This window comes from Mugil cephalus, chromosome 17 (assembly GCF_022458985.1).
Source record: "Mugil cephalus isolate CIBA_MC_2020 chromosome 17, CIBA_Mcephalus_1.1, whole genome shotgun sequence".
NCBI lineage: Eukaryota > Metazoa > Chordata > Actinopteri > Mugiliformes > Mugilidae > Mugil > Mugil cephalus.
In genome coordinates, this window is record NC_061786.1 from 18,671,886 (window position 1) to 18,699,674 (window position 27,789).

Here is a 27,789-nt window from a genome sequence, read left to right on the forward strand (position 1 = left end):
GCATGTGTTGGACGTGTATTAAGGGAGGAAGTGATCTTACAGCTTGATGCTCTTCTCTAGATCAGGGGGAGGGTCTGTTCTAATTCTGTCCAATCAGAGTGACACATCGTTATTTTTTTTTTTTTCCTTCTCCTCTCTCCTGCTCAGTCACCAGGCTCGTCAGGCCCATTTGTTAGAATAATTATATGGCTGTTAACAGCAACCCAGCTTAAAAATAAAACGAGCAATGCGTCGGTTTTAAAGCGGCCGAGGCGTCAAATAAAATGGCTGCTGGGTATTTTGATGCGTGAATGATGATGTGAATGCATTCACAGAGCGTCAGGATTCACACAGCTAGAAATTCCTGCCAAGATTACAATCAGAGGAGGTCAATGAGCTGTTTTTTTTTCAAGTGTCCTGGACGGGACGGACACAGCAGAGTGTCTCTGTCCTCCCTCTCTCTGCTCAGAGTGAGCTCCTCTGGTTTATTTTGAGGTGGTCTTATCACAGCTGTTGTATTTGTGGTGGCAGCCTCCTGTCCGAGCCCCTCGACACTCTTTCTTTTCCCCTTCTGGCCCTTGGTCCCGGTAAGACCCTGTTTGCTTATTACCCCGCTTCTTTGGAGACATTTACACTTAAATGCCATAAGGCGAATCTCTTTGAAACATTTTCAAACCTCTAATTGTTCTTAAATGTACTGATTGGCGAGTCACTGGGTTTTACAGCTGTTTGAGGCTCGTCAAGTTTGTTGAAGATGAGGAGGTTGTTAGCAGGAGTGAGCCTCGCTGGTCTCATGCTACCGAAAGGATATTTACTAGAACTTTGTTTAAGAAACAACTTTAATTGCTCTGATTGTGCTCTACAGCTGTTGTGTCCTTTAAAGAAATCAATAATGCCTTTTCCTATAATTATATATTTTGATCAGTTTAAATATCTGCCACCTTTAAAAGTGTGTTTTTTTGTTTTTTTTTTACCGAGTATTAGTAGTTGAAAAATGCAGCTTTTCTACTCACAGCCACTGACGCTGACATCAATAAGAGTGGATTAGAAATAAATAAATAACGTGCCCATATTAAGAAGTTCCTAAAATAGCCTGCGGGTCTGGAACAGGTGCCATGTGCTCCGGTTGTGAAAGCGCAGGCAGTGTGAAGGCTGCACTAATTTTATGCGCGTACGTGAGCTTGCACAACACAACACAGACGCAACCAGAAATTAAGGTACTACAGCATTCACGCGACAGCTTTAATACATTAAGGAGCTTAGCTTTTACCTTAGCTTAGCTTAGTTTTCAACCGTGTTTCTGCCACAAACAGCACATTTTTGCTGTTTTCAAGGCCACGGAAAGGAAGTTTGTCTGCAGTTTGAGTTATGAAAAAGGGGGATATCATATTTCTCCATCTGTGTGCCTTGCTCAAAGGCAACGTGGTGGAACCTGACAGGGGTAGTCACTTCTGCTGCTGAGCAGTCGCCTCTCCTCTGCCATCAAGTTGAGAAGCAGTAGTTAAACTTTTCTGATATTTTATGAAGAATTAGTAAAGGAAATAACTGATAATGAAATTCGCAGAGACAAGAAATATGTAGTGGTAGTTGCATATGTCATGTGTGATGGATACACAATGAAAAGACGATCCCCGACCCATCTGAGCTATTAGCTAAGATTAATACGGTTCATTTCATGTAATTACATCTGAATGTATTGCCGGCTAAATTAGAGGCTTACACCCAAAAAGAGGAATCCACAAGGGCAAAGTACTTGAATGTACTGCACAGTAGTTCACAAAAAAAACAAAAAAAAACGTGTCAGATTTAATCCTACAGTAATCCTAACCCTCCTGAAAATGATTTATTTATTCCTGGGGTCCATTACAGAAGCAGCAGTCTCCCTCTCGGCGCTAGCTCAGAATAATGGAGGCTTGTCAGGAGAGCCGCCCCGCGCCCGCGGGCCCGGAAGCCTCGCCAGCCGAGGACCGCCACATTGACCTGACAGAGGACCTGGATCAACAGCTGGAGGACATCATTAGCACCTACCAGGCTGACGAGATTCCAGCTGAGCCAGAGGACGCAGAGGAGGTCACGGTTGCCAAAGAGGCGGACACCCGCAAGGACCAGAAACTGGAGAAGAAGATGCTCAAAAACCTAGGTGTTTTTTTTTTTTTCTGTCTCTCTCTCTCTCTCGCTCTCAAAATGTTTTATTGATTTTAGCAGAGGTGGTTTTGATTCAGCTCAGTCAGCAGAAGTCCAAGTTGTACTGAAACTGATAGGTTTGTAAGCAGAGCCGTGACTCGTGTAAGCGTATCCGTCTGCAACAGCCGTGCAGGTAAAATAGTATTTCCACGCATCGTTTATAGTTGAGATGATTGTCCACAGTGTGAGACAACAATTGCGCAGAGCTTTTGTTATAAGGGTGATAACTCTCTGTCTTGCGGCTGCTCAGGGAAGGAAGCCATGCTGCTGATGCAAAGTTTGAACAAGCTCGACAGTCCGCAAAAGAAACTGGAGGCCATCATCAAGAAGCACGCTGAGCTGGTGAGAGGATGATGAATGGAGGCCCAGTTCTGCGCAGGGCCGTGGTGGGGAATGGTTTGGGGGGAAGCATATATTCACCCTCGCGGACACATTTCTGCGTGTGTCTTTGCAGCTGGAGGAGCATCGCAGTGATCAGAAGCAGATGAAGGTTCTGCAGAAGAAGCTGCTCCAAGTGATGAAGGAGAAGGACCAGCTGCAAAGCGAGCACAGCCGGGCCGTGCTGGCTCGCAGCAAACTGGAGAGCCTCTGCAGAGAGCTGCAGAGACATAACAAGACCTTAAAGGTACTGATGTTTCCTCCTCAACGAGACGTAGATAAAACAAGAACGGTGTCTGGCCTGAGCTGGTGGTTGAGCTGTGGGGCCAGGTGGTGCCAGCATATGTTGCGCTCAGCGGGAGACGACATCAGCTGGCACCAGAAATCAAGCCACTATGTCAAAGCTCAGGGTTTGACCTCCTCCACGGCAACGCCCACAACTCCTGCTGTGAAGCCAAGTGTCGTTCAGACCAGCAGGATTTTATTTCAAATTGTAGTGGAATCTTAAAAATACTCAAGACAATATATTCAGTTTTACTTTCAATTTGAAGAAACACAGGAAGGAATCTAATGATAAACTGGCAGCATCTTGAAAATAAAAACAAGTTTCTTTGTACGGCAAATGGAATATTCCCAGAAAATACAGGGCTGCAACTGACAATATGTTTCATGAGTGAGTTTTCTGTGTGGTTACATTGACCATATAAACCTTACAGAACTGATTCTAGTGCACATATATATGTCTTTACTGTCATTACACTAAGTCAAACTATCTGCACTGCACTTGGTTCCTGCACCAACATCATCTATGAATTGCAGGAAGAAACCCTACAGAGATGCAGGGAGGACGACCTTAAGAGGAAAGAGATCACCACCCACTTCCAGGGAACCCTCAGCGACATTCAGGCCCAAATCGAGGAACACAGCAGCCGCAACACCAAGCTGTGCCAGGAGAACAGTGCCCTCGCAGAAAAGCTGAAGGGGCTCATTTCACAGTACGACCAGCGAGAGGCGGTATGGACCCTGCCACACACACAAGCAGACGAGAGGGTTCAGACCAGACAGTCGCATAGCGTTAGGAAGTCAATTTGTTCTCTCAATCTACATGCAAACTCGAAACTGGATGAACTCCACTTATATAAACCCAGACTCATCCGTGCCCATGAATTATTTGCGCCGGGGTCTAACATTTATTAGCTACAGTATTTTAGTTTTATGCGGCCAAAACTCCCCGGGCGAGAAAATGAAACAGCCTTCTGTGTGAAAACCGCTCATAAATTCACCCGCGTGTCTTCCAGAACCTGGAAAAGGTCTTCAAGCACAGAGACCTGAAAGAGAAGCTGCTGGAAACCAAACTCACGCAGGCGAACCTGATGCTGAAAGAGAGCGAGGAGAAGCACAAACTGGAAAAAGAGCTTGTACGTTTTGTGTACATATATATATTTGTTGGCTGTTTTCAAGCCACATTTGCAATTAAAATCGCCAAATGCTGACTTTCATATATCATTTTAATCGCCACACAGCTCCTAAAACAGGCGGCGGAGTATAAAATGAAAGTCAAGGTCATGAAGGAGCAGGAGATCGATATGAAGTCCCAGGTACGGTATCAGAGCGTCACGCAGAAAAAATCGACTTGTTTGTCTTCTTCTGCGCAGACATAGATAATGTTTTGTCACCATTTTTCCTCAGCTCGATATGTACTCCAGGAAGTTTGATGAATTCCAGGGCACGGTATCAAAGAGTAACACCGTCTACAGCAGCTTCAAACAGGACATGGACAAAGTAAGCGCGGTTTTACAGAGCATTTGAAGCCTTCATGATATTAGATTGTTTAGCTTGTCTGCTGAAAGAAAAGAATCCCATGATCTTTTTAATAAAAAAAAAAAATGACAACCCTATATCCGCTATTTTTAGAGGATGCTTTGATTGCGTGCAGCTTGACACGCTTTGCTTTTTTTTGCGGCGCAGATGGGCAAGAAAATGAAGAAGCTGGATAAAGAGTGCCAATCATGGAAGACTCGCTTTGACAGCTGCAACAAGAGTCTCCTCGACATGGTGTCGGATGTAAGAAACGTTTCCCTTCAGCCGTGAATAGACTCACGCATGATAGTCGTCACCAAAATGTTCGATATGTGTTACAGAAAGCGATCAAGGAGAAGGAGTTAGAGCTTCTCGCCGTCAAGAATCAGAAGCTGGAGAACCTGTGCAGAGCTTTGCAAGAAGAAAGAAAGAGTCTATATGAGAAGGTGCAGGGAGGCGGCAGTCAACCGGATGCCAACGCCGCTGAGCCAGCGGAGAAGGAGGGCTCTGAGGTGCAGGAGGCCGCCAAAGACCAGGAAAAAGAGATAAAACCCGTCCAGAACACTGCAGCTGCCGCCCCGGCCGCGACACCGGCAGTCACCACTCCACTGGCCGAGGAACTGGCCAAACTGAAGGCTGAGCAGGCCCGTCTCAAAGAGATCGCCAGCTCCTTCACGATCTCTCACGTCATACCCACAGAAACCAGCCCGGACTCGCACGGACTCTCCGAGGACGTCCAGCAGCCGGAGGAGAACCACATAGAGGAGGGAGAACGGCAGGAAGTCCACGGGGACGAAGAACAGGAACAGAGAAATTTGGAAATGGAGTCGGTTGATTAATGGTGAAACCACTGTGAAAACAAACCTGGTCCATGTGAAGTTGATAGCAATAAAAAGGGAAATGTCGGCTTCGTGTTGAGTGTATGACCCTGATATGTTAACATGTAAGGAGAGGTTCATTTTAACTAAAACACAGATAAAACCTTCACTTACATTGTGAGACTATGTATCACAGCTTGATGACAACAGCATCAGAAAATGAACTAGTTCAGTGATTACGCAACGAAAGCACATGACACAAGAAGCAAAACTGCTACATCCCCCAAAACTTATTCACAGTTAATTTTTATTCTTACTGACACACTTTCTCCACTGTGGGACAGTTTTTTAGGAAGTAAAAGATTCTGATATCACTGTTTAGATCCAAAGTAACAGATTAATTCCTTTCCCATGACTCTACAAAACAAATCTGTTTTCTAGGCCTCAGATAAATCCAACTAGAGACATTAAAACACAACGACGCAACTTCATAGATGCAGCACTATGCTGAATTTGTCCAAAAAAAGTGAAAGTCCAAATCTGCAGTAAATGTCTCATTAAGCCACGTTTTTACACCTGATTAAAACATCAGGACTCTCTCTTGAGTGAGGAAGTCCTTCCCATAATTACCTTTCCTCCTAAATAAGAGTGTTTGAGTCTTCCTATGTTTTTAAATGCAAGGCTTCAGTTTGTAGCCTTTTTATTATAAAATGCATCAAAGCCCATTCTCAGACTTCACAAAGCTCCTGCGTACCCACACAGGGAACATTATAGAAATGTTTTCACAGACTTCTTGTCAACTGATGACCGTGAGTAGAATCAGTCGAGTGCCCCTTTGAACTGAGCTTCAAAGGCAAATCTTTAGTGGCTAAATGTGCCCAGTCTGGACTTTGAGAGAAAGCTGGGGTTGTTGTCGCTCCGGACGACGCATATCTCGTGAAACTACAGCAAGTTTACATTGGAACATGAAATGGCTGAAGGAGTAGAGTCGACTGCGGCTTCTCGTGCTAAAGCCCTCGCGGCTTTTGTCCAGAGAGGAAAAGCTCTGCTGGACCTCGCCGAGAGGGAGAGCGGGGAAGGTAGGCAGCGTTTTACAAGGCCAGACAAGTGTGCTTAAAAATAGACACGCAGACGGCCTGCGATTTACTGTCGGTTCCTACCACGAGTGGCGGCAGCAGGAGGCCTGTCAATCATTACGCATTACGATTAAACCTATAAACACTGTCACACGCTAACTTCATGCACTTTGTGTCGCACAGGTTCACGTCAGGACTTTATCAGGCGGAAAATCCGGATAGAGGAAAAACAGTGTCTGCTGGGTCTGATCGAAGCAGCCGCAGCTTTGTACAGCAGGTTGTGGGCAGTAGATTCAGCACATAAACAGCATCTAACTGTAAAAGCAGTCAGCTTTACATTTAGCTTTTTATTTTATTTCCCAGCCTCTCTGTAACGAGGAAAAGAGATGCAGAGGATCTATGGCGACGAAACAATCAGTAGGCTTCTCTTAATAGTTTGGCCTCTTAACATTCAAATATGTGTAATCATCCATGAACAGCCTCCGTGAACTCAAATAAAACTATGCCACTCCATGTTTCAGCTGTGCTGCTTTGCGGGAAGCCGTTCAGGGTTTTCATCAGCTAGAAGTGAGTTATTGAAAGCAAAATAAGAAACTCCTGCTACTGCCCGAAACCCTCTTATATTTACCGACTGCAGCCAATGTAACACAGGTGCAGTGGGACGCCTTTCTCCAGCGTTTGGACGATGAGTTACAACTGAGTGTGAAAACACTGGACGGGGACCATCGGTCAAAATGTATTTCACCAGACACGCCTCTCGTCGATGCCAGAACCGCAGAGTGAGTTTGATTAAAGCCTTTTTCTTTTATGGCCTATGGCTAAACATCTTTGACAGTTCTGTGCTATTTTCTTCTGTTCCTCTGTTTCTTCACAGAACAGTGACGCTGGAGAAATATCTTCGGAGAGGTAAGAAGACCTTGCTGGTGTTGATCCGTCAGTTCTCCTGCCTGCTGTGTCGGCTACATATTAAAGATCTGGAGAAGAACCAGGTGAATACCAACCGCACGCTCGTCCAAATAAGACTTCAATAAAACATCTTGTCCACCTGTGCTGCTCACATTTTTAACCTACAACCCCGTCTGCTGTGTGTCTGCTGGTGGAAACAGTCATTATATTTGCATGCAGTGAAAACGAGGTCACTTAAATGCTGCTCTTGGAAGAGATGTCCTGTTAATGATCACATGAAAGTCAGTGATTTGATTCAGTCTGCAGACACAGGGACTTTAGAGTTCAGCAGAGGTCACGCTCAGGAATCCATGTATATCAAAGATCATATGAAAGGATACTCTCTAAAATCAACATCTAAAACATCTTGGCACTTTTCAGTCAGTCACGTCCACATAATTGCTGGTAAAGTGGTGTAAAAACAAAGAAAAAAAAGAAGAAATAAGCTAAGAATAGATACTTCTTAAAAATGTCCAATTCTACAGCAGAAATAAACGTGTTTACAGCCTAGTGTTGGTTTCTGTGGCTCATTTTTCCATATGAGACACCTTTATTATTGTAAGACTTAAAATGACTTTAAGTGCCAGACAATTACACCATCTTAGAACATTTTTGACTTAGCAGCCAAGACCAACAACACACTAAGGTCCAGAACACCTCTCTACTAATCATATGTGTTATATTTTTATATTTAATTTTCATTTATATATTTTGCAGACTTCCCTGGATGCACACTCAATACAAGTGGTGGTTGTGTCATTTGGTTGTCATGAGGGAGCTTCACACTGGCTACAGGGCACAGGCTGTCGGTACGACATGCTGCTGGACGCCGACAGAAAGGTCAGGGGTCAACACCAGGTGGCAGATTCGCTCTTTCGTTATGTGTGTGACTTGATAAATAAAGAAATTCTCCGTCGGGCGTCCTAGATGTACGCAGCATTCGGCCTCGGAGCGTCTCTGAAGAAAGTGTTAAACTTCGGCAACATGCTGCTCTACGCTGAATACGTAGCAGACAACATGGAGTTTCCACGAAATCTTCCGACGATTCAAGACGACATGTTTCAGGTGCGAAGGAGCAAACAGTGAGAATAAAGTGCATGTGTAAAAGTATGCAAGATGTTCAGGTATTTCAGCTATTGACGCATTAAAACCGCATATTTTGTCCCATGAAGAAAGAACGTTAAGTCTCAAATAACAATTAAAGTACCTGTTACTGTCTTCTCTGTTTTTGTTTCAGCTGGGAGGTGACTTTGTTTTGGACGAACATGGAAAGGTGCTGTTCTCTCACTGCTGCCAGAGTCCGATAGACCGACCCACGGTGGAGGACATTTTATCTGCAGAGTGAAAATTAAACTCTTTCAGCAGAGGTTAATTAAAGACAGAGCAGAAACAGGTGATATCAGCTGATTCATTTAGCTGTTACACCTGGTAAATGTTGTTAATTATTTTTAATATGCGGGTTTACGCATATGAGGAACCACAAATACAACACGCATTTGGAGATTTTTAAAGGTCTTAAAGGTTTATTAAACTGATTAAACTCACTTTGTAATAAAAATCAAATTACAAACATAAGTGTGTTTGCAGTATGTCTTAAGAGTATTGTATTTTACTTAGGTTGAAGCAATGGCGCTGTGTTACATGGTGTAATTTAGTTCCTATTGAGTAACACTGTAGACAAGACCAACTCAATTTAAAAGTGTGGTATAATGCTCAGTAATGGCAACAAACAAGCAAATAATCTAAACTCAACTCAACTAAAAAAACAAGCTCCCTCTGTGAATCCTTTAAAAGTGTTGACGTGGTCTTCTTATATCTGTCTTTTGCAGGTGTTCTTATTATTTTGTCCAGTCCAAAAAGTACTAATAACACTGGTGCAAGGTTTTCAAAAGTTAAAACTGGAAATATCAACTGAATCCACCTGCAATTATCTGCAGACCGACGAATCAATTAAGTGACTCATCAGTGCAGCTCTAGACACGAGACAAGACGGGGCTTTGGTATCAGCCCAAGACGCCTGATGTACAAAGGAAGACACACAAATCAAATAAAGTTTAATGTATATGAGCTGTGAATGTGGCACAAGAATGTGGCTCAACATTTTTTAGCCGCCTGCACTGTTGTTACTCTTTCAAACATTTACAAACTGGTTCACCACAATAATCACTAATTTAAAATAAGCAGGACACGCTGGAACAAACGAATGTTGTGCATCAAAGTATTTGGGCTCCTGGGTCGAGAGGAAAAGAATTAATTATTGCTAACATCTGCAATGTGCTGATGTTTAGATGTTATCATCATGTGTGTTAGCTTGCTAACACAAAGTAGGGTTATGGCTGATGGGAGTGCTATTCATTTTCTAGGTATCCTGTTATAAATCACAGAAGAGGATTAGGATTCCTCCTCTGGCGAACACATGTACAACATTTCATTGACTTTTTTGAGATATTATAATCCGGAAGTTGCATTTGGTAAATTCTGTAAATGTAGTAAAGGATGTTGGAAGCAAAAAATGTTAAGACTTAAGTTCTTTTATTGGATGGAAAACGGACGGTGTAGAGAGAGTGAATGAGAAACCATGACCCCTGGAGTTTTGTAATCTGGGCACGTAAATTGCAGGCAGTGAATTTATGAAAATGCTGCACTTTTAAGGTCCACCATAAGGCTCCTCAATTCCCTGAACAGCTGACTAGTAAACTCAAGTGTGAAAGTAAGAGGGACTTTGATCAACGCTCGGGGGCCCAACTCGTCACTTTAAAAAATGCTACTCTTCTCGGACAGTCTCAGAGCGGAGCTGCTTGAAAGGAATCCACATTTCATAACCGGCTTTTAAATAACCAACGAGATGGCGAACGCAGACAAACTCATAGAACACGTCGGAGACTTTGGACCTTTCCAGAAGAAGATTGTCACACTCGGTTCATTTCCGTGCGTATTTTTTGCTTTTGTGCTCGTCGGAGTGGTTTTCTTGGGTAACACTCCGGATCACTGGTGCTTAAGTCCAGGGACTGAGCGACTCCAGGAGGAATGTGGCTGGACAGAGGTTGAGGTGCGAGTCGCGACCGTTCCCCACGCTGAGGAGCCGGCATCTTTCAGCCGCTGTCAGAGATTTGCCGTGGACTGGAGCAAAAGCCAAAACAAGTGCGTTGAGATCGACTGGTGGCTGACTTCTAACGAGACCCAGCCGGTCCGTTGTGACATCGGGTGGGTTTTTGAGAACAGCCACACAACTATTGTTTCTGAGGTAGGACATCCTTCATTCTAACGACACAAACATTGTTAGAGGTCTGAAATGTGAGGCCGTAAAGTTTCTTCATCACAGACCATAAAATTCAGAAATTTATCTTCTGGGGACAGAAATCGTTAAGTTGTGCAACACGACCCCAGTCGCCCTACAGCTAAAAATAACACAAACAAACGGCGTTACAGTGAGATTTAACAAAGACATTCATATAAGAAATGCTCTGCCCTGGGTAGAAAAGTTTTCTCTTGCTCCTTTAATAATCTTTTTCTTTTTAATTTGTGTACCTTAATCGAGTTATTTCAGTGTGCTAATGTGGCTTTTCGATGACATTTATTCTCCAGTTTTCATTGGTCTGTGAGAAATCCTGGCTCGCTGATTTGAATCAGGTTCTGCTGGCAAGTGGATTTTTTGTCGGCTCATTTGTCACTGGCTATGTGGCTGACAGGTTTGTTATTTAACCAAAAAAAAACACAAATTTTCTCTTCGCTAACTATTTTGTTAAGTGATAAATACACGTGGCCTTTTCACAGGTTTGGCAGAAAGCCATGTTTCATTGTGTCGATGGTTGGCCTGAGTATTTCAGGCATAGGTGTCGCGCTGTCTCCATGGTACCCGCTGCTGCTCGTCTTTCGATTCTTACAAGGCTTTTGGGGAAAGGGAGCGTGGACGGCCAGTTATGTGCTCGGTACGTTCAAACAAGTTTGTATCAGTCATTAGTCAAGTCAATAAACTATATGCTGAAGAGATTGATCTACCTAAACATACTGTCTTCTTTCACATAGTGATCGAATTCTTCGGATCAGGCAACAGGAAATTTGTTTCCATGGTCGGTCGGACATTCTACTCCACCGGCATGGTCATCCTCCCTGGCCTGGCTTACTTTCTGATCTCTTGGAGGTCTCTGCAGCTGGCCATGAGTCTTCCTTGTATGCTGTTCATCTCATACCACTGGTATGAATACACGACAATCCCCAAATACGCCTCCTTTAGCTTCAGTCTTTATGCGCGCTTTGAACCTGATACCCAGTCCAATACAAAGTGTGTCTGTTTTTTTAAAGGCTTGTTCCTGAATCTGCACGCTGGCTGATCTCACAGAAGAGAACAAAAGAGGCCATGAAAATTGCTGCCGACATTGCAAAATGTAATGGGAGATGTTTACCACATAATCTCCAGGAGGTACTTGATTCTTCTTGATTAGAAACCGCGATTTTGCAAATGTAGATTCTGGAAAATTGGTCCTCCAGATCAGACTGAGTGTTTATTTTTGTTTTGTTCTTTTAATTTTCAGGCAAGTCTCCTGGAGGAAAAGAAAGAAGTGCATCCTGTGTCCATTATGGATCTGTTGAGGACACCAAACATGAGAAAAAACACACTCATTTTAACCTACGCCTGGTAAGTCGGATTTTATTCGGTCATTTTATACTAAACGACACTAACACATCCTATTGATTGTTCCTGGAGGGGAAACTGCGGTATAAATTTCACTCTCTATTCCTCTGGTGCAGGTTCACAAGCACTGTTGTGTTTCAAGGCCTGGTCCTGCGGCTGGGAATCACAGGCGACGACCTCTTCTTGGATTTCTTAATCTCCGCTGTAGTGGAGCTTCCCACCGGGCTCATCTTCTATCTGGTGGTCGACAGAGTCGGCCGGCGCTCCCTGATGGCCATCACTAACTTCACTGCTGGTATCGCCTGCCTCGTGGTTCCCTTTGTGTCCAGAGGTAGGTATCGTTGAACCATTAAACCATTAAGAAAAATTCCTCGATGATGCTTGATGATGCGTCTGCTTCAGCCCTGTTTTCATTCTGTTGAAACTACAGATTTTGCCTGGTTGAAAAAGTCGATCGCGATCATCGGGAGGCTCGCTGTTTCGGTTGGACTTGAGACTGTGAACTTTGCAAACACAGAGATGTATCCAACAACTCTGAGGTGTGAAACCATGTAGCGTTGATAGGGGTTTGGATTTTCTGTGCTGTGAAAGAGAACGACGAAGCGATGAATAATGTGTCTATCAGTGCATAATTAAAGTTAAGTGAAATCCAAGCGAGAAGCAACTATTTGAAATGACCTGAGCTACTCTATCCACCTGTAGAACAGCTCATCTTTTTGTAACAATTAAGCCATCATGACCAACTAATTTCCCTTGTGGATCATTGATGTAAACTCAGATGGTAAATATGTCTAATTGTGAGGATTTTAGCTTTGATGTTGCGCATGGGTTAGCTCGTTCTAGTAGAGTGTTTAGAGTCATTCTGGCTTTGAGTTTTGCATTAATTTATGTTTACTGTAGACGCAACATAATCAAGAAGGAAAAGTGAGATAAAATTGCAGTTTTTACTTAATTTCTGCTTTTTAATTCCTCACAGAAACTTAGGTGTGTCAGTGTGTTCATCGGCGAGTGACATTGGAGCCATTGTGGCTCCATTCCTGCTCTACAGACTGGCCAACATCTGGAAGGAGCTGCCTCTTTTGGTTTACGGTAAATTTGATCTACTTAACTATTCAAACATGCCAACTTAAAATGTATGACTTGCCCTCTGAGATGAAGATGTGTGTGTATATTGGTTTAAGGTGTGATGTCCGTGGTGTACAGTGCCCTGGTGATGATGTTGCCCGAGATGAGTGGAGTCGTCCTGCCAGAGACCGTGGAGGACGTTGAGAATCTGGGAAGGTAAATTATGAAAATGACCTACAAAACATGGCGCAAGGGAAAAGTACTAGAAGTGTTCGGGAATAGCTGCTTAGTGACTGAACTGAAAGGAGAGAAACTGTGAAAGCTGTGATGTGACAGGCATCTGTAAGTCAAGGACTTGTGACTCTAAATTTACAAAGAGTGAATTGCAACAAAAAGATTCATGCTTGAATTCTTAAGGTGTGTTTTTTTTGTGTTTTCTGACAGGAGGAAAGGAAAATCAAGGAAAACGCAAGGACACAGCGTGATAATATGAAGACACTGAAGCTCTGAAGAGCAGCGACATTGGTGGATTATTTCCTGCAGTTCTGTGTTTTAACATCACGTCTTGTTGGAGTCTGCTCATTAGATTTATAACCAGTTGTTTATGGGTTATGCAGCCTTGAGTTACATTATTATTGAGTGTTTATAGAGTTTTGCACTCTGAAGAGATAAAACTAAGAGGGTGCAGCGACGCTAATTTTCGGGCATTAACATTATTTATAACTGATGAATTAACATCACCATCCACTAATGGCAATAAGGGTGACGGGACTTACAACACTCAGATTTCTTAAAACAGCGATTAACCTTTGCTTTAAATATTTGTCTGTTACCTGACACAATATGTCCAAAGCTCACATTAAAGAAATTAGAAGGAAATTGATGGCTTTTTTTTTTTTTTTACCATTCTTCTTTTTATCATTATCATTCAAAAGGGGGAAGAACTGCAGACCATTGCGTAGACCTCTCCCGGCTCATGTTGATCAGTTGGTCTAGTATTTGAGAGATGAAGATGAAACACAAGATGAGTCGTCTCGTGGACATTTGACTTAATCACTCCCGTTTCTTTTTTGGTTAACGCCAGTCAGAGTGATCTCTTTCCTGAACGAGCTAAAACTAAGGCCACTAAAACTAAGGTCACATTCACCATCAGCTAACCAGCTTGGGGTGCTTGGTCTCTTAAAGGATATATGTGGTGTCAACAAATCCTATGTAAGGAGTCTGATACTGATTATTCCTGTGGCATGGAGCATTGCTATTGACTAAAAACTATCAAAAACACATCAATGGACTACACTGATCTACTGACGAAGCTTTTCCTTTGTTAGGATGAACATGAGAGTTCCACTTTACTGTGATTCAAACTAACATTCACAAACTACTATGCACTCTGACTTCTGAAGTGCAAACCAAAAATGGGTTTGAATCATGCTGATGCAGCCTTTCATCTGTTTCTTCAATGAATTCTTATAGTAGAAACTATAATGTTTTTCCAACTAACAGATCTTCTGTGTATGTTCCAACATCCAGACTACAATACCCTTGATTGTTTAGTTTTCGTTTGCCTTTACTGTATATTTAATTGAGGGTTGTTTTTTTGTTAAGGCCTTTGTCCCATTGTAAGTTTACCCGGGGAAGCGTCGCCGCAGACAACAAAAGCTGCCCCACATACATACCGCTGACTGAATGGGAAGACATGTAACCATAAATTGCGCTGAAAATCACTGGTATGCATGAGAAGTGGGATTCCCTCAAGCGTAAATATCCGTGTCGCTGCGAAACGGAGGATGAAAATCTCTCATGGTGACTGTGAAAAGGTCCCTGGGAGCGATGCACACAGTCGGCATCACATGATGTCTTCTGGATTATTGTTAAAATACACAATAAACTGTCAAACTTTGCACTTTTGCTGATAAAAATGGCTGGAAATATCTAAAATAAGTTGTCTATTTGGATGCCGATTGTCAGATTTAAGATCAGGAAACTGTTTTTCATGCATAACAAAGAGCCACTGACCTGTTAAACGAGGTCAGAGGGGTGTGGGGGCTTCAAGAGGGTATGAGGATGTGGCAATTTTTTTTTTAAAACTCACTGCAGAGGATAAAGAGTTTATTGAAAAAGAGGTGGGGTCTATTGATAGATGTCAGGCAACTCATGAGAACGTTTCTGGCACAGAATACACCTCTCCTGTTTCAGTGGCAGAGCTGGTTAGATTTACAACTTAGAGCTGGTTGTTATTAAAAAAAAAAAAAAAAAAAAAAATGCCAGAGGAGGAGAAACGAGAGAAATTAGCCAAAATCATCCAACAGTGGAACAACAACAGACTGGACCTGTTTGAAATTACCCAACCTGATGAGGTGAGTCTTCTGCAACCACACATCAAGATTTTGAGATGATTGTTTTAATTACCAATTAATATTTATAATAGTTACAAATCCAAATACATTGAATAGCTGTAATGTCCTCTGCAGGATGTGCTGTTTATCTAATTTTAGGAAGATATCTGATTCTTTTTCAAGTTCTCGCCATGTTCTTGACTTTTCATATCAAACAATAATGAGAGTTTATGCCACGTCTGATTTAATGTTTTATATAAACTTTATCTCATATCTTGATAATATATTTCAACACAAACAAAAATATTATTCACCAAATAAGAACTTTACCCATATCATATAACAGTGACAACATTTACAGGACGACAAAGCTCTAACACATAGTGGCTGTGTAAACTTTAAACACAAAAATTGTTAAATCTCATAAACAGAGAATTTATTACACCATTAGTTGATTGTGATTGTGGCCTATGTTCATTGCGACAAAATAATAATTATTTTACACATAATGAAGTAATTACGTCTACTAAAGCATCATCTTCATCACGCCACTTTTAAAAAATGACAAAATTCATTGTCGTTGATTGATGACTACTTCTAATTAAATAATCAGGCAGGTTTTAAGCAGCAATCTATGTCATGAATGGAATATATTTAGCTTCTTGACTGAGGTTTAGTTTCCTATTAACCCTCAAGTACATACTATTTATCTCTCAGCATCAACTGGTTTTAAGTTCAGATTTGAAGTTTTCTCTTACAGTCTTTTCTCAGGGAAAAGGTTTTTAAACTCCTAAATAGTCTGTCTAAAGAGTCTAAACATTAACACGTGTGTTTTCTTGCAGAAGCTTGAGTTTCACGGCGTGATGCGCTTCTACCTGGAGGATCATGTTGGAGACAACGTGGCCACAAAGTGCCTGCGCGTTTGCAGCAACTCTGCAACTCGCGAGGTCATCGAAACTCTTTCCGAGAAATTCAGGCCTGATATGAAAATGCTGACTACTAGTTATTCTCTGTTTGAGATCCATAAAAGTAAAGGTAAGCAGTACTTCGCCTGTATTCAACAGAATACAGGTGAAGAAAAGAGTCTGTCTGCCTCTTTGGTGTGACGATGTTGATAATAAACTTTGATTTTGATAATTTATGTTTTTTTGAAGCAAAATGCTGCTTTCAGACTCTAAATTTGGAAGATTTCTTGTTTCATTTTAATGTGATAGTTAATCTGTTGCTAGGATGAAAAAAATATGTAGGACAATGTGACATTTTCTGACATTTTATAGATGAATCATGGAACTGAAATTATTTTTAAGGTTTATTTGATATTGAAAACAGCTGTAGTTGCACGTCTCGTTTATAAAACATAATGAAGAATTAAAAATATCCACAGATTTTTTTGTCTGTCTGTTCTGCGCAGCATGCAGTGAAAGCTGTGTTCACTCAGTCGTGTTTTTTTTGAATGAATATGAATGAATATGCTTCCATTATTTCTAAGTGTTTTTTGTTTGTCAGAACGCAAATTAGATCTGGATGAGAGGCCTTTAGTCGTACAATTAAACTGGAGCTCAGACAACAGAGAAGGACGTTTTGTGCTCAAGAAGGACAAGGACAGTTCGCAGGTGACCCTCAAACATGCTACATGTCTGAATTATGAAATAATGAGCCATCTGATATTGATATCTATGCTTTGTTTATGTGTTGGTCATTGAAGAAAAACAGTCAAGAGAAAGGAGGTGTGATCCAAAACTTTAAGAGGACGCTATCAAGAAAAGGAAAGAAAGAGAAGAACAACACTAATGCAGCTGACAAGGTTTCAGAGGAAGAGAACAGGTAAAAATTTGTCATTGTTTGCTTTTTACTGATGGCAGGTATATACTGATATACTGTGCATAACCATCTGAATACCACTCTCTCCTTTCAAATTAATATCCAGGTCAAATGACAACCCACTGAACAACAACAGCATTTATTTGTCTCATTTTGAAACGCGTAAAAGACAACAGATGCCAACTGCTGCAGGTAAGTGATCTTACACGGACAATATTTAACCTCCACTCAAAAAAGACTGTGTGATAAAAACATATTTTATTCTCAGATCAACCTGGATTACCAGTTGGAGTTACATTCTGTGATAGTTGTGAGTATAAAACTCAAACACAAATTGCTTCCACAACTGTATTTCCTTTACGTTAGTGCCTCTCCATCTCCCTCTCACAATGTCCTCCTGCCCCCTGCTGGCGTCTTTTACATTTCAGCCGAGGATCCCTTCCTGTCCGCAGTCATAAATTACACCAACAGCTCCACAGTCCATTTCAAGCTCTCACCTGCATACGTCCTTTACGCCGCGGGCCGGTTTGCCCTGCGACACCATTACGGCCGAGGCTCTCAACCCTCGGGAGACGCACACAGAGTAGCCTCAATCACAAACAAAATGGTGGCCATGACAGGGACGGTCATCGAGGCAAGTCCATAAAAAACTTTTAGATATTCTAGGTCTGCAAAGGCAGAATTTATCAAATGGCCTCATTTATAAACATTTAATCTTTAAATGAAGCTATATTTCACCATCACAATATGACATGCTGCCATGTTAAAATCATAGGTGCAGGTGTTTCTATGTGGGTTTACATTAATTTATTTGCCTTTCCAGAGGCAGAAGACCATCGCTGGAGCTCTCGCCTTCTGGATGTCCAACTCCTCCGAGCTGCTAAACTTCCTGAAGAATGACAGAGACCTCAGCCCACTCACGCAGCAGAGTCAGCTGAACCTGTCTCACCTGGTGCACAGAGCCTACAGGTACAGACCACAACATTCTCCTGAAACATGCACGAATGCAACACTACGTGACTTCTTCAACCTTCTTCCTACTTTGTAAATACTGCCCTATACGCAGTATTCACAGTAATAATTCACTCACATAAGTGCATGTGTAAGAGTGCAACTGCAGAAATCTTCACATCTGTTTACATTACAAGAAAACAAGAGAATTGTGTATTTTAACTCTAATTCATTTGATGCACAATTCACAGAGAGATGTTTCATTTTTATTTATTCCCTGAAGCTACCTGCTACAGTGTCTACAGAACGAGTTAAAGAAACATCTGCCAACTTTTCTGATTGATCCTGAGCAACATGGTGCGTTGCCAGCTGGTATAGGTAAATGTCTCATTATAAATAGTACAGCTACAATTGATATTACTCAGTCCTCTCTTGAAAAGATGATTTTCTTTTATGCTGCTGTTACAGAGATGGTGCTCAACACCTTGATGAACGCCATGTCTCTGTTGCGCCGCTGTCGGGTTAACCCTGCCCTCACCATCCAGCTCTTCTCCCAGCTCTTCCATTTCATCAGCACCTGGCTCTTCAACAAGCTCATGAGCCCGGAGGCCGGCGCTCCAGGCCTGCGCTCACACTACTGGGGAGCTTCTTTCCGCCAGAGGCTCACCGCCATCGAAGCCTGGGCGGAGAGGCAGGGCCTGGAGCTGGCTGCCGACTGTCACCTCGGACACATCATCCAGGTATACCCATACCTTCTCTCCATATCTGAATACTGGTAAAAAACGGCACTTGAGCTGCACTTTTGCTCTGAATTATAATAATAACACAAAGATTTCTACCTCCAGATTTCCACCTAAAATACTGCTGTAAGAACTTCTTACAAGCCAATTCATTTTTTTGAGCCCTCTGGTTTCATTTAAAGCATCAGAGCATTCATTTCATTTGGTTGTTTCTAGGCAACCACCCTCCTGAAAATGAAAAAGTACTCAATGCAAGACGCGAAGGACATCCAGAGTACCTGTTTCAAGCTGAACTCGCTGCAGCTGCAGACGCTGCTAGCCGGCTACCTCTATGCAACCAATGAGCCTCACATCCCCCCTGTGAGTACTTTCAGTCGACTATTACCCTCCACCAATTCCAGCAAAGTCATGTAAGAGAGGAGGATAGCTTGCAAAAATCCACCTAATACTACTGCCAACCTAAATCTCAACGAGTCAACTCATGTGTACCACAGTCTTATGTGATAATAGCTGGAACAAAATCTCATTACACTATACAACACGTGTCCTGCGATGACAATAATGACCATTCTCATTCTTAATTTGATTTTAATAATAGATATAAGCTCAAGGTTTATTGGGAGAGTTTTTTCTGCATGGCAGGAGGTCAGCTGTGGAGTTAGTAGTATGAATAATTAATGAGGAATGTGTTAATAAATAATATATGAAGGATAGTAAAGTGAGTTGTCACAATACTCTATTGCTATTGAGTGAAACATTGCTGCGTATGCTGACTGTGAGGTGTGGTGTGTCTAGTCCAAGACGAGACAGGGTAATTATTCTGTAAATGGGCATTAGCCCATGTGCCACAAACCTTAGTCAGTCAGTAATATTAAAACATTCCAGTCCACATTGTATCAGTATTAACTGCATGAAAGCATAGAGCAAACAACAATGTGTATTTAAATTTATTATTATGTGTATCCTTAGCCTTACCGCTATAATTCGTAGTCTTGTGTTGATGGAGGCATTGATTACATTTCAGAGACTCCAGTTTCCTGGACTATTTATTTATATTAAAGTGTAAGATTTAATGCAGGACTGCTGTGTTTTCCTATGGTAGCTTTCACGAGGCTACCTAATATACAGCTGCTTGGAAAAATATTTGAGGACACTGGATTTTGTTTTTGTTTTTTTGAAAAAGTTTGTTGAGGATCAGATGTTAACATTAATACAGATATTAACTCATCTTTTCGAAGCAATCCATTCACACATACTGCTTAATACAGAATGATGTGTCACGAGGTAGTTAACAAAAGTAAAACCTTAAATTAACAGCACACAAGCACAAGGTTAAGCTGAGACAAGTTCTCAAACACAACACAACAGAGCTGGAGGGAAGTCTTAGCTAGCGGCTTAATGCCGTTAGCTTAGGCAAATACAGACCTAACGTTACTACCTGAATATGGACATTTGTAAATACAAAACAAAGCAGCGAATGGACAAAAACATATTTACCTCGCTTAAGTAAAGAAAGCAGTCTTGTTCTCCAAGTTCTTCTCAAAACAGAACAGGAGTTCACAGCAGGAGAGGGAAATCCAGAGGCCCAAAATGGAAGAAATTAACATTAGCAGTAGTTCGTTCAAAAGGGGAAATGAAGCACTCAGTCAAGTTAACATTTGACAGAAGGGATTTCGCTCTTTAAAAAAATATAAATATAATTACAAATGTTAGTATATAAGGAGAAAACACGGCGGCCGTTACATGTTTTTAGCTATCTAGCTAGGAAGCTAACAAACGGCTAACTAGCTAGCTAGCTAGGAAGCTAACAAACGGCTAAGAAACTGGGAATTTAAATAGACCGCTTTCTAAAATATGATATTGTTTCTAATGATTCGCAGTTTTGGTTATATTATGGCAGAAAATAAAAATACGTTTCCACTGCTGATAATTGTGTTACTAATAATATCACTGTTGCCGGAGAAAAAAGGCTAAATTGAATCGTGGTGTTACCATGACGACCATACCGCACTTTAGAAATAAGAGAGAAAAAGCTAATATTATTATTATACATTTATTTTTACTGTTTAATTTAAATAATTATTAATTATTATTTCATGTGATGTTAAAAAAAAACGTCTGATTTGTTGATCTAAATTATGTTCTAAATAAATCTGCACCTATCTTCAACTAGTACAACGTCTACTACTAGCATCTCTACTTAAAACTAGGAAATCAAATCTAATTGGGAAATAAAACAGAAACAAGGACAAATCACCACTTTTTTTTCTTTTTTTAATGTGTCACTTTGGTTTTCAGTGGCACTGCACAGGTTGTAATTTTTGTACCTAAGTCAACATAGCATTGTAATACTTCACTACAGCTAAAAGTAGCGCTTTGGTGCAAGAATTAACAACGTAACTGCACACAAACCAGTGTGATTTATTATTAAAACATACAGTTATATTGCGGAATTTATGCGATAATAGATAAGATGCACCTTTATTGATCCATGTTGGACAAATTCCAAATAAACCGTAGCAATAATATAAAAATTTGTAAGAAAAAGCAGAAATCTGCACATACAAATGTTAAGAATATAGCAATAAGAATAAATATTATGTGTGTGCACCTTGTGTATTCATGCGACCATGTGCAAAATGAAAACGAAGGAAATCACTTAATAATTACTTACCTCAGAATTACTTTGAGCTACAACATACATAAACATTTAAAGCAAACTTACAAGCGGCTTCATCGTTATCAGCATTATAACATCACTATGTATGTTGTCCTTCTCCACCTGTGCAGGGAGGTCAGAGGTCAGACTCATCTTCAGTGCTGTACAGCAAGCAAATTAAATGTCCCCTTCGTGATGCCCTGTCACAAAATGACGAACGTCGATCTGGTCCCATCCCCTACACCGACCTTTTCCTGATATATTTCCGCTGTCTAATCCCGTGTCTGTCATCAGGACTTGATCGATGCCGTAGTGACGGCCGCCTCGGCCTCAGCAGATAACCTGATTCGGAGTGAAGGACGGGACGTCCAGCTGGAGGAGAGCCTCGACCTCCACTTGCCTTTCCTGCTGCCGGAGGGAGGATACTCCTGTGACACCGTGAAAGGAATCCCTGCAGGGTTCAGAGAGTTTCTGGAGCCAATTTGCCAGAAAGGTATAAAAACTTATCCTTCAGCTCCCAGCTTTGTCACGTATTTGTATTATATTACATCTTTTTCTTGCAGGTCTCTGCTCTTTGACATCTCAACCTAACCCTAAGGGCGACTGGACCGTGTTCTTCAGTGAATCTATTGCTGCTGAGGAGAGGACGTACCTGGTAAAGTAAAACGCTGTTTATATTCTGCAAGATGTGTTAAAATTTAAGTTTAACTGCATCTTCTACCACAGGCAGCGCACAGACAACCAGAGATTGAGACGATCATACTGAACAAACCCTTGAACAGTGGGATGGGGATCAGCATTGTGGCAGCCAAGGTGACCGCCTCGATTCAGTCCACCCCAAACGTGTCGACCAATTAACCAGCCTCCGTGTTGTTTTGACAGGGAGCAGGCCAGGGAAACCTCGGCATCTACATTAAATCTATCGTCAGAGGAGGACCGGCTGAGATGGTGAGATCTGACACAGGTTAGATCCAGCTGAACTTGTAGAAAACACTGTTCAACTTAAATCATGTGTGTGCAGAATGGAAGATTAACGGCTGGGGATCAGCTGATCAGTGTGGACGGTCAAAGCCTGGTTGGATTCGGCCAAGAAAGGTAGCTACGTACATAAATAGTGGGGGAAAAGTTAATGTTTTTAGTCTCTCGGAGCTCTGAGCTTTTCATCCTGCGCCACTTGAGGTAGATGCTTGTGGTTTCTGAAAGAAATCATCGTCCTTACGATCCACAAACTAATGATGCATTTTCTTTGCTATGCTCACTAATTTAGGGCAGCAGCTATCATGATGCAAACCGGCCCCATTGTGACCTTAGAGGTTGCGAAGTTTGGAGCGAGCTACCACGGCCTGGGAGCTCTGCTGAGCGAACAAGACAGAACTACAGGTAAAAAAAATACGCTTTTAGTCAAAACATAGTCACTTTCTGCTCTTTAGTGCATCATCTTTTTAAAATTTTCTTCTCAAGGTGATAGAGGAGATGCTAAGTCCAGCAGTGAAGCAAACCGGCTGTACAGTCACGGATGCAGCAAAAGAAAAAAAGACCAGATAATGCAGAGAAACAGACAACTGTATCGCTCCAACCCCAACGTGACCAGTGAGTGCTTCCCGTTTTTTGGTTCACTCGTTGCTGCCAGGCGCAAGCAGCAGCACAGATTCCCTCAATGTGAAATATGCTAAAAGCTCCAGGGTGAGTCATTACGCGAGCTGCAGTATTTTTACCTTCTCCTTATTCCAGCAGACTTTCGCCTGGAGGAAGGGGATGAACCCGGTGACCCCGCCGTGAGAGGAAACAACATCGTTTCTGTCTCCAGCGCCAATCTCTGCGCCGATGTGAGGTTTTTCCACATTTAGTTGACGTTTTGTCGAGTTTTTTTTTTTTACTTTAGTTGTTAGTGGTGACAAACGATAGGAACTGAATCAACGGCGAAAAAGATTTTCCACATTTTCAGTGTAAAAATACCCATATAATTAATCTGCTCGGACAGTTCTTTGGACATTTTGAGAGTACAAAATGTGAGAAACAAAATACCGATAATTAAACTACTGCTGCTTTTATTTCACAAAATATTTACATTTTGTCTCTATTCAGTCATTTCACAGGCAATGCCTGACACTTCCCAACCCTAAATCCCAGGATAAGAAGGCAGCTGAACCAGGTCGACCTCAGCAAACATTCAAAGCGTCTTGGAGACCTTTAGATGCTCAGAGCTCCAGTAAGAGGACCTACATGGTATGTCCTGACGTAACTTTCATCATCATTTGTTGCATTTACTTGCACTTGTCGGTAAATGCTGTAAAAATCTCCATAATCTTTCCCAAGCGCCAAGCCCTCTCACAGGAGAACTTGTGTGTGGACAGTGGAGGCCCCCTGCTGGACGAAAAGCAGAACACGTGGGCCCTCACGGACCAGGGTGCGAGGCAAACAGCGAGCCACTACTCGTCTTTCCCAATCCGCTCGAGCGTTTCCAGTCACGACATCCTCTCTGACGAGCAGCGGGGGGGCAGCCGGACAAGCGGCGCCGGTGTGTGGAGAACCCCTTTCTCGCAGCTTTCAGCGTCCACACCCTCCATCCAGCCAATACGCATCGACATCCCCATAACCAGAGCCGTGAACTCGCACTCAAACCCTCCACTCACCACCTTCCGGCAGAGCTCGTCCGTGCTGGCGGCGAGGAAGTGCCAAACTCTTAAAGTCGGCGGACACAAGCCTCAAAGCCACATTTATGTGTGTCCCATTGCTGCGACAAAGAAGAAATCGCTCCTGCAGCCGCAGCAGCAGCAGCAGCAAAGATGCAGCGCGCGGAGAGATCAAGCAGTGAAACCCCAAGTGAGCATCACTCCAACCAAACACGTTTCCTTCCAAGAACCTCCCCCTCAGCAGGCGAGGAGCCCCGAGAGGCCGAGGGAGCCCCGCCAGCTGCCCGACCCGTGGAGGAGGGAGGCCCAGGAGAAGCTGGAGAAGCAGCGGCGGCTCCGGGTGGTGGAGCTCCTGGGGCGGGAGGTGCGAGAGCTCCAGGCCAGAGCGGAGCGCACGGCGGAGGAGAGCGAGCGGCTACGCAAGCTCAGCCTGGAGTGGCAGTTTCAGAGGAGGCTGCAGGAGATTCAGCAGAGAGGAGAAGACGAGGAGGAAGATGAGGACTTGGACATGATGGTGACGTTGCAGCAGCTGGAGGCGAGAGCGCAGGTGAAGGTTTAACGGGGAAATAAGCTTTAAATGAGCTTTTAATTTATAACTGAAACGCTGAAGACCCCTGCTTAAAAACTAAATTTAAAGCCACAATAATTTCATATATTTATTTATTTTCCCTTTAGAACAAGAGCAGCTCTGTTGGAAATGACAACAAGGAGCAGAAAGAGGTAGAGAAGGCGACAAGAACTCATCTCCCTGAAAAGGAGCATGAGGCAAAGACAGGTAATAAATTCACATGAAAGAAGGGTAAATGTTTTGCCGTCACTTTCATTTATTTAACACAGTTTGCGTTTTCGTCATTTCATTTCAAACGTCCTTATTCTTGGCAGCTGGAAGACGGAGCGGGCTGAGTCACGACGGTCACAACGTGGCATCGGAACAGTGAGTGTACAGTTCTTGGCGTATGGAGATTGAAATGTAATCCACTTTAATGGGCAGCTCTTTGTGCAGCGCTTCCACTCGCGATGACACAGCCACGCACAGCAAGAAAGCAATTATGGCCTTTCGCACGCGCTCTGTTTGCAAGCGTATCCCTGAGTAAAAGAAACGTACAGAACCACACCCCAAAAAAAAAAAATCAGTTTTTTTAAAACAGCACAGTTGTTTTTGGTTCCCCATAAGTAATGCTATTCAAGTATTTCCACTGCTGTCGTGGTTTTATATTTGCAGGAACCAGCGAGAGAAAACGAGGAGGCTGTCGGCTCCTGAGAAGCTCACTTTCAAGGAGCGTCAGCGTCTCTTTTCCCTGGCGTCCAGTGCATGAACGAAGCTCAAAGCGTCAAAAAGAAAAAAAAGGAAATGTTATAACTTGCCAACACTGTTATACAAAATGTACAGCACTACGTTAATGGCAGTGTGTATGAAACTGCTGTAGAATTGTTAGTTAAACAGGTGATGCTGTGGTAATTTCACTTCGGCTTATTATTTTTGTCGTCCAGGACAAACATGTTTTTTTGTGTTTAAACTTCTTGTATTTTCCTTCTCACGAATAATAAAATATTTTCCTAGCCGAGGCACTTTTTATATGTTTAAATGAATTGTAAACTCCACAACTTGCTGCATCTGCCTCCGCGATGTTAATCCCCTCTGTTAAAGCTACTTAGTGCGCTGATAAAACTGCACCACAGCTTTCTCCTGCTCCTGAGTCTCAATCGAACCTCGTCGAAGCCTGCGGATCTCGTTGATGGCGTCGATCCCCGACATCTTCCTGGTCTTCACCAGGTAGCAGGCGAGCATGGTGCCCGTCCTCCCGTGGCCGTGCATGCAGTGAACCGCCGCGCCCTGAAGACAAACAATTCCTTCGTTAATTTGCCTGCCCGACATCCTGCGGTCGCACGCTGGAACGTCATGAGCTCACGGTTTGGGATCAGGAGGAAACAAGGCTCTTTGTTAATTGAGAAGATAACAAGCAGACGGTTTATCTGAGCCTTCTCGTAAACTGGCAAATGGTTCTTGTAATTTTATTCCCGGCCACTAATCCGGGGCTTTAATGGACGTCGACCGAACGTGATGACTGTGGATTGTGAGTGAGAATTCGTCCCCATAAGAGTTCTGAGAATACTTGACAAGCATAAACGTCCATCAAGTCTGCGATCAGATGCTCACCTCCCCCTTAGAGTTGGCCTCCTCCACGATGGAGAGGAACCTGTCGATCTGAGTCGGTGTCGGAGGAGTGAAGTCGGCTATCTTGATGTGGTGAAGCTGCAGCTCCGGGCAGGTGTCGTGGTAGGGCGGTTTCCTCTCACACAGGCACACCAGGTGCTTGATGCCGTTGTCCAGCAGGTACTGGTACTCGCAGGTCATCCTGGGCATGGCCAGTCCGGCCACCTTACCTGGATCCACCCAGGAGAAGTTGTGTGGAGCGCTGGAGGACATGACAGCTAAACTAAAAAAAAAGAGGAAGCACGTGTTTTATTTAAGAATAAAAACATAAATACAAACTTGAGCTTAGTCCGAACTTAGCCTGGCTTTGATATTTTGTCTTTTAAAGCAAATATTAAGAGAGATTAAAAAGTAAACATACTCTACAGGATCATCTGTTTGTCTTGTCAACATAGTTACAACACTACCTGCTAGGCTAGGTGGTTCAGTGACTTACAGAGGGATTAGTTTAACGACAGTACACATTTCAATATAATAAGACACGGGGTGTGTAAATACGCTGCAGACATAACCACACTACATCTACTTCTACACAAGAAAACACGATCTACCTTAACGTTAGTTATGTATGTATGCGCAGCTAATGCTTTGCATGGATTGAGATTTTTTTTTAGAAGATAATGTGTTAGTATATGAATCTATAAATTCCTTTAAACCAAATAAATTGCTTTATTTACGACTTGCTGTGGGTAAGAAAAAAAAATAAGTGCGCATTTGTAGAAGGTGTCATTACGGCGCTGCTATTTCACCTGGCAACGAGAAATACTATTTTCCGATTGGCTAATAGGTCGCTGCTATTTTCTGATTGGTTGATGGGTCGAAGACTCAAACAGAACGGCCTGCCTTCGCCTCGTCCGCCTATAGATCATTAATATATTTTATATATTTACAGTCTATGTTCCTAATGCGTGCGGCGAGTTGTATCTCAGAGTGAGAAATGTCAAGTGTGGCGCGTGAACTTATTGAAATGCGTGTGCGAGACTTAAGAGTCCTGCTAATGCTTCAACTTCGCTAGCGGCTATATAGGTAATACGAGTCACTGCAACTTTAATGCAGTGAAAACACTTATGGTAACACATTCATTGCATATGTATTATTAATTACAGCCACATACATGCCTCACAAATGATCAACAACATTACTTACAGTTTTTCCTTGGGTAGGAAGTGACGGTCCGTTATCAAGCTACCTAGCAGTCACTTTCTCTCCCCTTTAGGTACAAACTACTACTGTAAAACGGGGCACATCGCCTTATATAACCGAGGTTATCGGGTTTAAGACTGCGTTAAAGCCGGCAGCCACTACGGAGAGCACAGTCGAGCCAGCTGCTCACGTTTTTTTTCTGCACTTTGCCCTTATTTGAAGCATTACGGTAATCGCGTGCAAAAACAGCCCTTCAAAATAAAAGCGTCATTCGTCGACGCTGCCAATTAGTAAATGGTGAACAAATAATCTAATGAATGACTTACTATCGTTTGCAGCACTGTTATATCCTATAAATTAGGCTGCTCTCATGGCTTGCAGTAGTTTACATTTCTAAAATGTCTTCAGTATGT

General features: G+C 42.5%; 5 protein-coding genes across 7 annotated transcripts; 4 read left to right on the plus strand and 1 right to left on the minus strand.

The window, feature by feature from the left end:
- The first annotated feature begins 235 nt into the window (after positions 1-235).
- On the plus strand, positions 236-5,247 carry txlnbb (taxilin beta b). The gene is made up of 10 exons (XM_047611081.1): positions 236-566; positions 1,849-2,119; positions 2,414-2,505; positions 2,618-2,788; positions 3,361-3,555; positions 3,840-3,959; positions 4,065-4,139; positions 4,231-4,323; positions 4,510-4,605; positions 4,683-5,247. The coding sequence occupies exons 2-10, from the start codon at positions 1,885-1,887 to the stop codon at positions 5,178-5,180; spliced, it is 1,575 nt and encodes a 524-aa protein (XP_047467037.1). The 5' UTR covers positions 236-566; positions 1,849-1,884; the 3' UTR covers positions 5,181-5,247.
- A 147-nt stretch (positions 5,248-5,394) lies between these two features.
- On the plus strand, positions 5,395-8,742 carry selenol (selenoprotein L). 3 transcript variants are annotated; one of them, XM_047611082.1, is made up of 9 exons: positions 5,395-6,238; positions 6,419-6,512; positions 6,599-6,652; positions 6,757-6,802; positions 6,887-7,014; positions 7,110-7,224; positions 7,898-8,020; positions 8,108-8,245; positions 8,418-8,742. In XM_047611082.1, exons 1-9 carry the CDS (start codon positions 6,130-6,132, stop codon positions 8,523-8,525), a joined length of 915 nt encoding a protein of 304 aa, XP_047467038.1. In that variant the 5' UTR covers positions 5,395-6,129; the 3' UTR covers positions 8,526-8,742. The 3 variants fall into 3 exon arrangements, with proteins under 3 accessions (XP_047467038.1, XP_047467040.1, XP_047467039.1); XM_047611083.1 differs by having other exon boundaries at positions 6,107-6,512; positions 6,873-7,014; XM_047611084.1 differs by lacking the exons at positions 6,419-6,512; positions 6,599-6,652; positions 6,757-6,802 and having other exon boundaries at positions 6,873-7,014.
- A 1,150-nt stretch (positions 8,743-9,892) lies between these two features.
- oct2 (organic cation transporter 2) lies at positions 9,893-13,990 on the plus strand. Its single transcript, XM_047611080.1, has 11 exons — positions 9,893-10,424; positions 10,766-10,869; positions 10,955-11,109; positions 11,207-11,375; positions 11,483-11,600; positions 11,713-11,816; positions 11,930-12,144; positions 12,244-12,352; positions 12,790-12,902; positions 12,995-13,094; positions 13,323-13,990. Exons 1-11 carry the CDS (start codon positions 10,026-10,028, stop codon positions 13,369-13,371), a joined length of 1,635 nt encoding a protein of 544 aa, XP_047467036.1. The 5' UTR covers positions 9,893-10,025; the 3' UTR covers positions 13,372-13,990.
- Positions 13,991-14,901: 911 nt separating this feature from the next.
- Positions 14,902-25,587, plus strand: LOC125023816 (afadin-like). Its single transcript, XM_047611328.1, has 22 exons — positions 14,902-15,235; positions 16,057-16,249; positions 16,721-16,827; positions 16,920-17,038; positions 17,142-17,227; positions 17,344-17,669; positions 17,859-18,004; positions 18,270-18,364; positions 18,455-18,726; positions 18,943-19,086; positions 21,680-21,878; positions 21,949-22,040; positions 22,112-22,198; positions 22,268-22,333; positions 22,407-22,480; positions 22,653-22,765; positions 22,847-22,975; positions 23,117-23,211; positions 23,471-24,565; positions 24,694-24,793; positions 24,901-24,952; positions 25,241-25,587. The coding sequence occupies exons 1-22, from the start codon at positions 15,140-15,142 to the stop codon at positions 25,332-25,334; spliced, it is 3,780 nt and encodes a 1,259-aa protein (XP_047467284.1). The 5' UTR covers positions 14,902-15,139; the 3' UTR covers positions 25,335-25,587.
- Positions 24,823-27,656, minus strand: dusp23b (dual specificity phosphatase 23b). The gene is made up of 3 exons (XM_047611085.1): positions 27,380-27,656; positions 26,177-26,456; positions 24,823-25,852 (listed from the first exon to the last, which is right to left on the minus strand). The coding sequence occupies exons 2-3, from the start codon at positions 26,444-26,446 to the stop codon at positions 25,667-25,669; spliced, it is 456 nt and encodes a 151-aa protein (XP_047467041.1). The 5' UTR covers positions 26,447-26,456; positions 27,380-27,656; the 3' UTR covers positions 24,823-25,666.
- Between the last annotated feature and the right edge of the window lie 133 nt (positions 27,657-27,789).

What these genes read in the sequence shown, in the direction of transcription:
- dusp23b (XM_047611085.1), bottom strand. Translation starts at nt 26,446, where the DNA reads ATGTCCTCCAGCGCTCCACACAACTTCTCCTGGGTGGATCCAGGTAAG. An exon ending in AGGCCAACTCTAAGGGGGAG is followed by an intron (nt 25,853 to 26,176) that starts GTGAGCATCTGA and finishes GTTTGTCTTCAG; the next exon opens with GGCGCGGCGGTTCACTGCAT.
- txlnbb (XM_047611081.1), top strand. Translation starts at nt 1,885, where the DNA reads ATGGAGGCTTGTCAGGAGAGCCGCCCCGCGCCCGCGGGCCCGGAAGCC. An exon ending in TCAAACAGGACATGGACAAA is followed by an intron (nt 4,324 to 4,509) that starts GTAAGCGCGGTT and finishes TTTGCGGCGCAG; the next exon opens with ATGGGCAAGAAAATGAAGAA. An exon ending in TCCTCGACATGGTGTCGGAT is followed by an intron (nt 4,606 to 4,682) that starts GTAAGAAACGTT and finishes TATGTGTTACAG; the next exon opens with AAAGCGATCAAGGAGAAGGA.
- LOC125023816 (XM_047611328.1), top strand. Translation starts at nt 15,140, where the DNA reads ATGCCAGAGGAGGAGAAACGAGAGAAATTAGCCAAAATCATCCAACAG. An exon ending in CTGGTGCACAGAGCCTACAG is followed by an intron (nt 18,005 to 18,269) that starts GTACAGACCACA and finishes TATTCCCTGAAG; the next exon opens with CTACCTGCTACAGTGTCTAC. An exon ending in GCGCCAATCTCTGCGCCGAT is followed by an intron (nt 23,212 to 23,470) that starts GTGAGGTTTTTC and finishes GTCTCTATTCAG; the next exon opens with TCATTTCACAGGCAATGCCT.
- selenol (XM_047611082.1), top strand. Translation starts at nt 6,130, where the DNA reads ATGGCTGAAGGAGTAGAGTCGACTGCGGCTTCTCGTGCTAAAGCCCTC. An exon ending in CGAGAGGGAGAGCGGGGAAG is followed by an intron (nt 6,239 to 6,418) that starts GTAGGCAGCGTT and finishes TGTGTCGCACAG; the next exon opens with GTTCACGTCAGGACTTTATC. An exon ending in AAGATCTGGAGAAGAACCAG is followed by an intron (nt 7,225 to 7,897) that starts GTGAATACCAAC and finishes TATATTTTGCAG; the next exon opens with ACTTCCCTGGATGCACACTC.
- oct2 (XM_047611080.1), top strand. Translation starts at nt 10,026, where the DNA reads ATGGCGAACGCAGACAAACTCATAGAACACGTCGGAGACTTTGGACCT. An exon ending in TACCACATAATCTCCAGGAG is followed by an intron (nt 11,601 to 11,712) that starts GTACTTGATTCT and finishes TTTAATTTTCAG; the next exon opens with GCAAGTCTCCTGGAGGAAAA. An exon ending in ATGTATCCAACAACTCTGAG is followed by an intron (nt 12,353 to 12,789) that starts GTGTGAAACCAT and finishes AATTCCTCACAG; the next exon opens with AAACTTAGGTGTGTCAGTGT.